General features: G+C 60.2%; 1 protein-coding gene across 15 annotated transcripts in view; it reads left to right on the forward strand.

Annotated features, from left to right (window-relative positions):
• The window catches only part of FAM178B (family with sequence similarity 178 member B), a 117644-nt gene extending 104967 nt beyond the window's left edge, over positions 1–12677 (forward strand). For 5 of the 15 annotated variants that reach the window (XM_051835736.2, XM_051835718.2, XM_051835729.2 and 2 more), the window contains 4 exons: positions 7902–8058; positions 10513–10590; positions 10947–11099; positions 12320–12677. In XM_051835736.2, coding sequence (XP_051691696.2) covers positions 7902–8058; positions 10513–10590; positions 10947–11099; positions 12320–12558 — 627 coding nt within the window. In that variant the 3' untranslated portion in view covers positions 12559–12677. Of the gene's footprint in view, positions 1–7901; positions 8059–10512; positions 10591–10946; positions 11100–11446; positions 11553–12319 lie in introns of those variants that run through there. The other 10 variants (XR_011386481.1, XM_008253681.4, XM_017339852.3 and 7 more) reach the window with 6 other exon arrangements.
• The last annotated feature ends 963 nt before the right edge of the window (positions 12678–13640 follow it).

Below are 13640 nucleotides of genomic sequence, written 5' to 3' on the forward strand. Positions count from 1 at the left end.
CCGTGGAAGTTTTTGCCCAGATAGTTAAATCTGCGGCTGTGACGGGACCCATAGGCAGGCACCAGTAGACTTTCTCCATGCACAGCATCCAGGTCCCCGGGATCTAGGCTCCTGAGCCTGAACGGTGGCTCTTCCGTCACACAAGCACGCCTGTGAAGGGTTGATTTTCCGGGGGGTTGGGTGATGCTAGGATAAAGGGCACACAGCCGTGCGGCCACCTTGGAGCTCACCCTGGGTGTTTGTGCAGCTCCCCGCCGAGGGTATGCGTGCGTGAGCACGTGGTGGTGTGTACCTCCTGTGTGTCTGCGCGGTGTGCCATTGGTGTTGAGAGAGTTGGCCAACAAGTTTTACTGCTTTTGCGCTGGCTGCGGCTCCTGCAGACTGCAGCTGTCTGTCCCTGTGGCTGGTGACCCTGCCAAGAGCCGCCTTAATGGGAGGTTGTGGCGGGGAGAGGCCTGTCTCCCTGCAGGGGTGGGGCAGGGAGGGTGCTGCTGCCCTGTGGCCCTGCTGTCCTTGCTTCTGACCTCTCTCTCTCTCGATGGCACTCTCACCCAGCAAGGGCCCATGGGCCCTTGCCCTGTGTGTTACCCTGAAAGACAAGTAGAGCCTGGAGCCTCCGGGGCCCCCTCCCCACCAGTCTCTGTCTTTTCTCCTGCGAGTGCCAGTTCTTTCCCTCCTGCCCTTCACGGTGCACTGTAGGGTGAGCCCAGGCCAACATTAGGAGGGCTGCCAGGAAGCAGACTGGCTTGGAGGAGGGGAAAGGAGGTGGTCCCTCCCCCAGCTAGTCTGTGGTTGGCTGTGTCTGACTTCTGCCAGCATGATGAGCAGTGGACATCTCCAGACATAAACCTCAAAGAGAGGGCGCTGGCCTCTAGGAAGCCCTCCCGAAACGGAGCAGGGAGACCTCTGCAGATCTGGGAAGCGGCCAGTTTTCTCTGAACACGCCAAGGCCGTGCGAGGTCGTGGCCCAGGCCAGCTTTGCTGAGGTCCCAGGCATTCCAGCTGCCTTGCCAGTGCATGAGCAGGGCTCGAAGTGACAGAGCTGAGCCGGGGAGGGCAGGCTGGTGCAAGCCCAGCTGGCTTGAGGCCTTGGCAGGATCTGGGCCTGCTGTGTGTCCTGCCCTACCTGGGCCCAGTCCTCCTGGGGTCCCCAGCTTAGCCTCTAGCACATGATTCTGTGAACGGTCTTCCTACCATCCTGATCGAGGGAGAAATAGATCCTGGCTCAAACTTTGCCATCCACAGAGCCCTGCCTGATCCACACGGCTTTAGCCCTGCAATTCCAGTCCCACTTTCTGAACCCCGGCAATGCGTGTCTTCCCCAGAAACCCCCTTACACTCAGCTTCCTCAAAGCAAGGCACACATTGCTTCACCCACCTGAGCCGAGTCACCTGCGACGGCCGGGCCAGAGCTTCTCAGCCGTGTCCCCGCGGCTGCCATTGAAATGCCTGAGCCTGAGCAGGTGCAGCCTGCCAGGAGGGACCCTTCCCCCGCCTCCCCTGCACCAAGCCCGCCTCTCTCCCTCTTCTCCCTCCCAGGCCGGAGCCAGCCCCAAGTGGGTGAGGGGCAGGGCTTCCTACGTCCTCCAGAGGACTGAGGAAGGTGGGGGAGGGTCCCACATACACTGTCCTCAGACTGGAGCAGCAGTTGCCGGGCAGACCCCAGCCTTCTCGACTGCTCTCTGCCTGTCCACCTTTTGTGTCCCTTCTTCCCCCGTCTCTGCCAGGCCTCTGCAGTTGACAGAAATGCAGACCCTGGGCTGTCCTGGGACAGCTTATCAGCTTCACCCAGTCCAGGGGCTGAACTGTGTCAGGAGTCGGGGTCACTACCTCCACTCCCTGGCTCCGTCCCTCGATATGTCCCAGGCCAGCTCTCCCCTCTCGGTTGTGAAGAACTTAGCAACCCCAGCTATAGGGGAAAAAAGAGCTGCTGCCCTAGTGTCTTCCCCAGAGCCCCAGAGTCAACTCTCAGTGCTTTGCCTGGGTCATGTGCCCATCTCTAAGCCAATTACAAAGTCAGGCTGGGATCCAGGGATTGGCTAGCCTGGGGTCACGTGTCCATCCATTGGGTCAGCTGAAGTCACCACCATGGAACCACTTGGCCTGAGTGTAGGAGGTGAGAGGTTGGGACACACTCACAGAGGACAGGGAAGGGTGCTGGAAGCCCAGGAACTGGCTGTCCCATCTTTCCTGCTCTTAGCCAGGAGCACTGGCCTTACTCTGGTGTCCCCATGGGGTACAAGGAGGGCGGCACTTCCGAGCTTCAGCTGGGCCAACGCTCCTGCAGACAATTTAGGGAGCAAGATGAGGAGGATGGAGGAAGCCTTGGCTTTTAAGGATGCCGTTGCTCTGGGAGGGTGGCCATGCGAATACTCAGGCTGGTTCCCATCACTCACACAAGCCATGTGCTCACCTAAGCACTCATGTCACACATGTACGCACACGTGTGCCGAGAATCCTGCCCCTCGCTGGGTCACTGGCAGAGCTGAGTTTTCCAGTCCACGTCCCCTTGGGGTCAGGGTTGCTAGTCCCAGGGCCAGTGCTGTGACATAGAAGGCTAAGCCTCTCTCTGCAGTGCCAGCATCCCTTATGGGCACCGGTTCCAGTCCTGGCTGCTCCAGTTCCAACCCAGCTTCCTGCTATTGTGCCTGGGATCGCAGTGGCAGATGGCCCCAGTACTCAGGCCCTTGCACCCACATGGGAGGCCTGGATGAAACTCTTGGTTCCTGGCTTTGGCCTGGCCCAGCCCTAGCCATTACAGCCATTTGGGGGAATGAACCAGTGGATGAAAGATAGCCTCCCATCTCTCTCTCTATCTCTGCCTTTCAAAAATAAATCTTTTTTAAAAGATTTTATGTATTTATTTGAGAGATAGTTACAGATAGTGAGAGGGAGAGACAGAGAGAAAGGTCTTCCGTCTGTTGGTTCACTCCCCAGGTGGCCGCAAAGACCAGAGCTGCACCAATCCAAAGCCAGGAGCCAGGAGCTTCTTCTGGGTCTCCCACGTGGGTATAGGGGCCCAAGGACTGGGGCCATCTTCTACTGCTTTCCCAGGCCACAGCAGAGAGCTGGATCAGAAGAGGAGCAGCCGGGACTAGAACCAGCGTCCATATGGGATGCCGTTACCACAGGCATAAGATTAACCTACTGTGACATGGCACCTGCCCCCAATAAATCTTTGTTATAAAAAGTTGCTGGTTCCAGCTGGAGAAGCAGGAAGAGCCCACAAGTCTCGCCTGTCACCTCCCATCACCGGCAGCAGCAGCAGCAGCAGGAAGCCAAGAGAGGAAGGGTGGACTGGTGGGAGCCCTCCAGGCAGCTTTCCCCCAGCCTCTCAGCTCGTCCCGCAGCAGATGCAGGAATGGGGGGAGCACTCAGCGGTCACCCCCCGCAGTGCATGCACAGGAAGAAAAAAGCCCCAGCCCCCAGCTCTTTCCCACCCCAAGCCACTGTGCCGTGGGCTCCTCGTTCCCTGTTTGTCCTCAGTACGGAGAGCAGGAGCCAGAGCCACTGAGGGTGCGCAATCACAAGTCTGGGATAGAGCTTTAAAAGGGAATCCCACTGTGAGGGGCTCTCAGATCTCTGAACTCACTGTCTGGGAAGCTTGGGGTGCAGGGGAGCAGGGATGCATGCTGGGTCGTTGCAGTCCTCCGGCAGCCTGGGAAGAGAGCGCACGCTCTGCACCCAGCTGGGCCCCGAGAGCCACTTTCCGCGCTGCGGCCATTCCTACAGCTGAGCCGGAAGTCCGGTTCCTGTCCAGATGCTGCCAGCCTGTCTCCCATCACCCTAAATTGGCCTCCTTCCTGCTCCACCCACCCCCCACACCCAAACAAGCGCTTTCATTGACAGAACTGAGTGTCCAGTCTAGCAAGCTCCAAGGAGAGCCAGCAGGCCCCTCCCGTGACGGCTGCTCTCTGGCCTCTTGGCCCAGTGTCTTCAGGGACCTGAGACTAGGAAGAAGTGTTACGTCACCCGCCTCTTTTCCCTGTGTCCTTGTCATTTCCTGCTCACCAGGAATTACGACTGCTGACCTGTCCTGGCCAGAGGCGCTTCCAACATCAGCTTTCCTTTAAGAACAGAACTTCAAATACAGCCCTTGCTTCTTTAGTGCCTGCCAAATCCATGCTCAGGGGGTGTAACCTTGGAAGAGGAGCTGCGTCAACAGGCTGTGGGTCATGCAGCATGCTGGCGGGGTCTGGGGAGAAGTGGCATCCTGGGGACGATGGTGGGTGTCACCATACTCCAGGATGAGTACAGATGGAGGCAGGGGCTGTGGGATGTGCCTCCCTGCTTGCCCGTGCTGATGGACGCACTGGCTGGCCAAGCGCTGGCTCCCTCCCAGGGCCTGCAGGTAGCCAGCTTGGGATTACTCATGGCTAATGATTGTTGTTGTTTGTTCCACCTGTGGTAGAGTACCTGGCCATGCCCTTGGGGGTTGAAGCTTAACAAGACTCCCACCCCCACCCCCACCCCCGGGCAGCACTCCAGCACCCCCCCCCCCCGCCCGCCCGCCATCCGCCAGGCCTCTAGGAGGCCCTGGCTCTGGTTGCCGCGTACACAGCGGTTGGCTGTCTCCCCAGCGTCAGTTCCCTTTAGGCCCTCCCCGCCCCCATCGCATGCTCCCTTGCACACATGGGAAGCTTGTCTGGACGAGGTGTGAGAGCAGCCACCTGTGTGTGGCCACACCTGCCCTTACTTGGCACGATGTCATGCATGGCAGGGGACCTCCCCAAGTCTCAGCTTCCACGTGTGTTGTAAAATGAGGGTCCCCAGGCCCTCTCTGCGCCCCACTGGGTCAGGACACTGTGAACGGATGCTGGAGGCTTCCATTTAATACAAAGGGGAAAGGCAGTCCCATGACCCAGACCTAGCCTTGAGCCTGAAATGGCCCAAGGCAGGCCAGCACAGCTTCAGTCTTTCCCAGGCTAGTTGTCTTCTGGAGCTCATCTTATTTTATTTTTCATCTATTGTAAAGGCAGAGACAGCGGAACAGAAAGAGGTGTTCTATCCACTGGTTTACTACCCAAATGCCTGTGACAGCTAGGGCTGGGCAAGGCCAAAGTCAGGAGCCTGCGACTCAATCCAGGTCTCCCCTGGACATGACAGGGACCCAAGTACTTGAGCCATCACCTCTGCCTCCCAGGGTGCACATGAGCAGGACGTTGGACTTGAAAGTGGAGCAGGGCCTCGAACCCAGGCACTCCGACATGGGATGAAGGCGTCCCAGGCAGGCATAGCCGCCATGCCAAACAGCTGCCCTAGTGCTGATCTACCTGTGCTTGCATCTGAATCCCTGAGAGGACCCACGGGTGGCGATGCTGGCAGGTGGGGCACAGATCCTCTCTCGGGATCTGTCAGCAGGCAGGGCTGCACTGGAAAGGTGAAAACGAAGGAGGCTGTACTGGGACCTTCCTGTCCCAGGGCTTGGGCATCAGCAGGCATTCAGGGCCAACTCCCTGAGCAAGAGCCAGGGACCCCTGTGGGGTGAGCCCCTGCGTGTCAGCAGCGTGGTTGGGAGAGCCACGTCCTTTGGGTCAGCCTCCGTTCTCCCCTGCCCCCAGCCTGCAGCTGCCCCAGAGCTGCTCTCCCAGGGTCCTCCTGCAGGGTCTGCCGTGCCCACCGTGCCTGGGCAGCCTCCAGGGAAAGGGCTTGGTCGTGACCTGCGGCAGGAGGAACTGTGACGTGCGAGTAGCTTCCGGGGACAGCCTCTCCCCTCCTCTCTACCCATGTTCAGCGTAAATACGCCGGGCCTCAGCCTGCTCCCTTGGCAATCGCTGGAGGGGAATTTTCTAGAGTATGGAGTTCCTGGGAAATGCCCACCCATTTTCCCTCTGCTCTGTGTCAGAAGTGCTGAGAATGGATCCCGCTTGAGCTGGAACACTTGGCTGGCGGTTCCTGGGGTCAAAACCAGCGCAAACGAAGCTGGGAGTCATTGGTCATCTCCCCCTCTGCGGGTGACAAGGCCAAGCAGGCTGCTCGCTGTCACTCCTCCCCGTTTAAGGCAGGGGAGCCAGGAATGAGGCAGCCCGCACGGGGTTGCTGGGAATAACCCCCAGACTCTGGGGAGACCCAGGCAACAGGAGCTGCAGGCCTTGCTGGCAGCGGCTACAGAGGCTGTCCCTGCCTTGTCTTGTCGGTGCTGGGTTCAGGCACGTCGCTCTCCTTGCCTGCAGACTGCGTCTTCCCACGATGTTGACTGAGGTTTCCCGGGTCCCATCTCCCATCGGGACTTCCCAGCCTCGACTCATGTCCTGCGCAGAAGGAGCTGGGCTGTCTGGGTTGGTCAGGGACCTGGCAGACAAGATCCTGAGGCCCGGACGAGTGTAGCCGCCACCAGCCACAGGGGGCTCACCCTGAAGCCATACTGACTTCCCCCAACACTGAGACCTGGAAGGGACCGCCTCAGGCTCGTAGCAGTGGAGGGAATGGACAGGGCAGGCACGCAGGCAGGGGTCACTGCGTTACGTGCACCTGCCCAGCGGCCACCCCTTCCTGAGCTACACAGGGAAGCTGCAGCCTGGGTCTCTGCGGTGCCAGCCAGGACAGGAGCAGGCTTGCCAGAGTTCAGGGATTGGTCAGACCAGGAAGGGAGCAGCGAGTGTGTGGCGCTGGCACCTGGCTGTTCACCCCAGGAGGAGTGACGGCCCCTCCCTCGCCCAGCCCTGCCTGCCCCACGCTCCTCGCCCTCCGGTCTCCCAACTTTAACCAGCGTTTCCAGGGGAAACTCCTGGGGCAGAGCCCCTGGTTTCTGCTAATGGCTGGCTCCTCCGCCCTTCACACTGGTTGGGGGTGGGGGAGTTCAGAAGGGGCCAGGCCTGACTGTACGCTTCGTCTGGACCAGATCGGACCCCCTCCTCCCGCTCCTCACCTTCAAGACCATGGGGCTGTGGGAGGCAACAGGAGATGGGGCTCTGTGTGTCCTGTGCCAATTAGGAAACCCTTTTTCAGAAGCAAAAACAGGGGAGTCCAGCTAGGGCCAAGCTCCCCGCGTGCCCCCAAGGGAGGGCATTGGCTCCGCTGCTGTCCAGGTCATGAGTTCTGGCCACGGGTGGAACCTGGTCCCTTTAAACTGGGTCAAAATACTCCTAAAGGGGCCTCCCCTCACGTGGGTCCACCTCCAAGTGCCCTGGAGCACCAGGGGAAAGGCAGTGGCCTGCAGGCCAGGGCTGGCCGGCGCCTGGTTTTCCCCTCTGGAGAAAGTGCTTCCATGAGGAGGTCCCTAGGGCTCTCCTTCCGGACGCGCACCCCGTACTTGCTATTCTGCCCCCTACACTGTTCACAATAGTTTTCCTGGGATTTTCCCTGCAGATTCGATCGTGGGGATCAGCAAAGGAAGCGAGTTGTGAAACCAGAGCCGCTCACGTGCTGGCTCTGTTGCTTAGTCAGTCCCCACTGCCGGGGTGAATGGCCCGGTCTTCCTAGAGCGTCCCTCAGCTCTGGCCATGCCTCCTCCCAGAAGGAGAAAAGTTCCACAGCCGAGACCCCTCCTCTGGGCTGCGGCCTGCCCCATGCTGGGAGGGTGCCTCCCCATGACAGGTGTCTGAGAGGTGCAGGTGTCTGAGAGGTGCAGGGTCCCCGTCTCCCCACTTCTGCATATGGCCCAAGGCTGTCTCACCCAGCCATCCCCACACCCCCTGGGGCTCTGTTGCCCTTGCTTGGATTCTTTTTCTTTCTTTTTTTTTTTTTTTTTTTTTTTAAAGATTTGTTTTTATTATTAGTTATTTGAAAGGCAGAGTTATAGAGAGGCAGAGGCAGAGAGAGAGGTCTTCCATACACTGGTTCACTCCCCAGATGGATGAAACAACCAGAGCTGGGCCGATCCCAAGCCAGGAGCTTCCTCCGGGTCTCCCACGTGGGTGCAGGGGCCCAAGGACTTAGACCATCTTCCACTGCTTTCCCAGGCAACAGCAGAGAGCTGGATCAGCAGTGGAGCAGCCAGGACTCGAACCAGCGCCCATATGGGATGCCAGCACTGCAGGCGGCGGCTTTACCCACTACGTCATGGCCCTGGCCTTTGGATTCTTTTCTTTGCTGCTCTCACGGGCAGCTCACTCAAGGGCAAGTGCTTTACCCTCGGTGCCCCGGTGCTTAGGTGCAGTGAGTGGGCAGTGTGTAGTTACAATGAAAACAAACACGCTTTCCTTGTATTGTGGTCGTGAGAGTGAAAGCACGCAGGGCAGAGACATCACCTTAAAGAAAAAGTCCGGGGATGAGAAAGGACGTAGCGCGGGCCCTCTGCCCGGGGGAGCCACTCTTCACACTGGCACAGACTCTGTCTCCTGCTGCCCCAGGGTCCCCGTTATCCACCCACCAACCCAGCACGCACCCCACCCCCCGCCCACTCTGTGCAGCCAGCCCTGTCCCTGCACCAGCCCAGCTGGCTACCTGGCCCGGCAGTCCTTACTTGCCCTGCCTCTGTTTCTCTCATCAGCCCTCAGGACCTGTCTGCTGTTGTAATCTGCCCACCCCCGCCCCTACAAGGCCATCTTTGCCTCAAATCCTGCCGTTCCTTTGAGGCCTGCGTTAGCTTAGTCACTTCCTCTGGGCAAACACTGAGCTGCACCCACTCCTCCCCACTCACGCCCACCACGCCCCCTCCCCCCGGAAAAAAAGCTAGAAGGACCCTGTCTCCTTTTGGTTTGCGGGGCAGCTGAGGTTGCTGGAGGCAGCAGCCCTCTGACATGACCGCGTGTGTGGCTGTCTGTGTCTTAGTTAAGGCACGCGGGGCTGTGGTCTCTCCCTAGGGAAGGCCAGGCCTAGAGCAAGGAGCCCCGAGGGCCGCTGAGCACAGCCCGTGCCAGCAGGGAGCAGCTCCCCAGCAAGCCCACCCGCCCGACACCCTGGCTTTCCCCAGCCGGGTCTTCCCTGTGATGCGGGAGAGTGTCCCAGTCCGGCCAGCCCAGCTGTTGGGCTGAACAGACCCGGTCCTGGGCAGGGCAGTGGTTGCTACTGGGGACCCAGATGGCCTCTTTCCTCCGACTTTTGCATCATGGTATTTGTTCAGGGCTGGCGCTATGGCATAGCGGATAAAGCCACCGCCTGCAGTGTCGGCATCCCATATGGGTGCCAGTTCTAGTCCCGGCAGCTCCATTTCCTATCCAGCTCTCTGCTGTGGCCCGGGAGGGCAGTGGAGGATGGCCCAAGTGCTTGGGCCCCTGCACCCACATGGGAGACCTGGAAGAAGCTCCTGGCTCCTGGCTTTGAATCAGCACAGCTCCAGCTGTTGCGGCCATATGGGGAGTGAACCAGTGGATGGAAGACCTCTCTCTCTCTCTCTCTCTCTCTCTCTCTCTCTCTGCCTCTACCTCTGTAGAGCTGTAACTCTGCATTTCAAATAAATAAGTAAATCTTAAAAAAAAAAAAATTTCATCGCGCCAAGGCAGATGCTCTCAGAAGCGCTTTTGTGCCGTCCTGGGGTGGCCTCTGTGTGCCCAGAGGAGCTGCTGCCATTTCTTGGGCACTGCCTGGTGCTCTAAGAGGGCAGAGTGGTCAGCGCACCACTCTGGGGTTTTGGGCTGCAGCCCCATCATCACCAAGCTGGAGTGCTGCCGGCCCCCTCCAGAGCCTGCCCCCGCCCCCGCCCCCTGCCCGCCCCCGGCTCACGCCTAGAGCTGCCTGTTTGCCAGTCCTGCCACCCGTCTTCCCTGAGACCTGAGGAGTCTGAAGGGGACAAGGCAGGACGAACCTCTGGCGGGGGGCTGTGGGCGAGGGTGGGGTGCCAGGAGCCGGCGCTCTCCTGTTAGGAGCATCCTATCTTTGCCATGGCCCCCATTTCATTGTTTCCACATAGTAGCTGAATGTCCCATAAGCGAACAGGTGCCAATAGAGTCCCAGTGTTTCCTGGGACCAAGCTGCTCTCTAATCAGATGGAACTGGCCCTTGTCCTGTGTTCACCTTTGAGAGCATCCCATGGCAAGGCTGAGGGTGCATTTGGTGGGGAAGGTGTGTGAATGCCCAACCAAACCACCTCCCTCCTTGCCCCCGCATGTAGGCACAGGTTGTCAGCTGTCAGGCAGAGCCACAGCCAGGTGTGTGCAGGTGGCATTTCACAAAGGAGGGGTGCAGAGCAGGAGCTGTACACCTGTGGGCTTTGCCCCCCCACCAGAGGGGGTGCTTCTTTGTTTGCACAAAGGTGTCACAGGGGAGAGTGGCACCCGGGTCAGAGCACGCACAAACATGGTCACACGCATGCACAGGTCACAGTGGATGGGTGCCTCTGTGCCTCCCCAGCGGGTTTCCTCTGCTGGAGCCCTAGGAGAAGCCGGGAGCAGTGTGTGCTCTGGGTGGCAGAGAGAGCCATTCATTAGAGGGAAAGCTGGGGGGGCTGCCTGGGGGTGGGGTCGGTTCAGAGTGAGGGGGCCCAGAGTGGCGGCTCACCCAGCGCCCTGGAAGATGCCTCCCTGGGCCCTGCCGCTGGCCTCCGTGGTGAGCTGAGTCCCTCAGAGCCCAGGGCGCGCCGGTGAAGGGAAAGCCGGGACTTAGGAAGCAGGTCTCCCTGCACTGTCTCTCCAGGTCTGCTACCTGTGCCACAGCCTGCTGACCCTGGCAGGGGTGGTGGTCAGCAGCCAGGACATCACTCCAGACCAATGGGTGAGTCTCGCAGGAGGCTGGGGTGGGCTGGGGGCCCCCAGCTGTGTCTTTTCCACCAAGCAGCGAGCAGTCAGCAGGATGGAGCTCGTCCGGCTGTCAGGAGCGGCCGAGAGTGGGAGGCAAGAAAGAGGGTGCCGAGGGGAGCCAGGGCCTCTCCCCTCCCGCCGTGTCCCACTGGGTGCTGACCCAGCCCCCCCCCCAACCGTTGCCCCAGCCCTCTCCTCCTTTTCCTGCCCAACTTCCCAGCTGTCACTCACTCATGTCGCTCCCTTCCTCTGCCCCTGTTTTCCCCCACCCTGCCCTTCGGATGCGCTGGCCACCTGCCCACGGCCCGCGCGCTCCGCCCGCCTCCGCAGGGGGAGCTGCAGCTGCTCTGCATGGAGTTGGACCGCCACATCAGCACCCATATCCGGGAGAGCCCCCAGGCCATGCACAGGACCAACCTCAAGGACCTGGCCACCCAGACCTACATCCGTTGGCAAGAGCTGCTGGCCCACTGCCAGCCCCAGGTGGTGCCCCCTCCGGTCCCCCAGCCCTGGGAGGGGAGGGAAGTGGTCAGGCAGGGCTGACCAGTGTCAGCAGTATGCGTCCACCCCCTCGGCAGCTGCTGAGCCCCAGGCCGGGGGGCAAAGGGTGGGGAAGGAGGAGATGCCTCTGGGGACTTCCATCATTCTTGTCAGGAATCCAGTGCCCCAGGGTGGGGTGAGGGGACCGGGAGAAACCTACTGCTGGGCAAATGCGGAGAAACAGTTCCAGAGAAGAGAAGGCCCAGGCTGGCGTGCCAGTGTGTGGCTAGCAGTGCCAAGAAGGAGTGCCAGAGACCCCAGCTGTCCACCCTTGCCCGTTTGTCCTGCAGGCCCTGGGCTGGCCTCCTGCCCCCGTAGGAGGACCACTGTTCGGCTGCCCTGATCCATCCATTTCTGGAGCAACACCCTCCACCCTTCAGGTGTCAGCTCCTCAGGGTAACACCATGTGTATAGCTTATAGCTATTGAGTGAACCCACATAACCCCCACCAGGCAGCCATGGTTAGAAGCCCATTGTACAGATGAGCAAACTAACTAGAGGCCCTGAGAGGTGAAATAGGCCATCACATAGGCCACTCCTGGGAATGTCAGAATTAGGGCCCAGAGCCAGCCTCACCCCCAAGCCCTGCTCTGTCCTCCCCCTCCCCCTCCCCCCACCTCGGGCCTCCATCTCTACAAGCCTCAGCACCTGCTGGGCTGGCTGGGCGCTCTTCCCCTTGGTGGAGACAGCTGGGGCTGCAAGAACCATTCCCTGCCCCCATCCCCTGCCTTGCAGGGCTCCCTGGCTCTCAGCTTGCCTCTCCTCTGACTCCCTCCTGGTCCTTCCCTCCATAACCTCTGACTTGGGCTGACACACTGGCCACAGGCTGTGGCTTGGGGCTCAGATTTCACAAGTCTCTGAGAAAGCTGGAGAGCAAGCCTCCCCCTCCCGCCCCGAGGAACGAGGAACAGGATCACACTACGTCTGCTGGGAAGCAGTGGTGTGGTTCTCTCGAAGACAAGGGAAAGTGACTGGTGGCCTGGCAGAGCGGGACGGCAACCCCTTGGGTGTCGGGCGGTGAGCACTGTGGCCAAGTGGCCTGCGGACTTGCTGCGTCCTTGTCCAGGGCCTTGAGACTCAGAATTGTTGCTTGCAGCACCTGGCAGGGGGGAGGTGGGCAGGGTCTGGTGGCCTCAGGACAGCCTGTTTTTCTCCTTGCACAGGCCCAGTACTTCAGTGCCTGGAAGGACATGTAAAGGGGCAAGGGTCGGAGGTCAGAGTCAAGGGCAGGGGAAGCCCGGATGCCAACCAGCCTGATGCTGCAAAAGCATGCCTCTGCCTGGGCTCCTGCCCTCTGCCCCCCACTCAGCAAGGGATGGGCCTCTTCCCACCTGGCCCAGCCCTCTGCTCTCCTGCCTCCCCTCCCCCCAGCTCCTCTTCCCCAAGGCTTTTGTCTCCATAGCTCTGGTTCCCCCGGGGCCTCCTGGGTCCTGGCAGGCCTCCGTCCTCCCCGCCCTCCTTCCTCTCTCTGTCACTAATGTGAGGTTTCTTTGTGCACATTAAAGTCTTATTTCGGCATCAGTGGTGTAGAAGACTTCCTTCAATCCCTATCCCCAGGGCTCCGGCAGCCTCTGCGCCTGCCCTGCCCAGTTCTCACCTCGGACAGTCACGTGACTGGGCCAGGCCCTGCCTCCGGCAGCAGTGGGCTCTTTGCAAGTCTCAGGGGAGGAGCATTTACCCTGTGGCCAGAGAACTGTCCAGGGAGGGCAGGGGGAGGGCAGGGATGAAGAACATTTGTTTGGACCCAGTGTGGGACCCCTCCCCACGTCCCGCCTCCGCTGGGGAGGCTACACTGAGATGGTGGATCAGGGCTGTAATTACGCTTAATTCGATTTATTGTTGAGGCCTGAAAGCAACTCCCCAGACTCAGGGGTGGGGGCGGGCCCAGAGACAGTTCCAGATCCTGCTTTTGCTTTCCCGCGGCTTTGCCTGGATCAGTTTCATGGGTCCTGAGCCCTACCAGGGTACTGGATAGCTTTGACCTGAACCCCCTGGAGGAGTGAGTGGGCCTGTGTCCCCCAGGAGGCTACTGGATATGCACATTCCTGCCCACTCCTCTGACCCTGGGAATCCGTGTCCAGTCTCCCCGTCCTGATGTCTGCTCGGTTGGGATGGAGTTTTGCAGGAGGCACGCGAGGGAGCCAGAAGTGGCAGCCGGTCTCCCCGCCACGCACTCCCCAGATTGGCCTGGGCCCACTTCTCAACGCAGCCCTAGGTGGCTGCCGCGCACAGCTGGCTCTGCGCATGCGTCTCTGTCCTTTGCTGTGCTTCGTGCACAGGGGTTAGGAAGAAGCAGGCCGACCAGGAGAGAGACTGCTCCAAAAATAAAGGACTTTTTTTTGGGCTAAGGGGCTTCTTGCACAGACCCCCAGCAGAGCGCGTCCCTCCCTGGGCCTGTTCAGACACAGTTCCTTCTCTGGGTCACGGGCATGCTGGGAGCCTGGGGGCATCTATTATTCAGACAACCCCGGGCACAAGCCCGGT

The sequence above is a fragment of the Oryctolagus cuniculus genome, chromosome 2 (genome assembly GCF_964237555.1).
Source record: "Oryctolagus cuniculus chromosome 2, mOryCun1.1, whole genome shotgun sequence".
Taxonomy (NCBI): Eukaryota; Metazoa; Chordata; class Mammalia; order Lagomorpha; family Leporidae; genus Oryctolagus; species Oryctolagus cuniculus.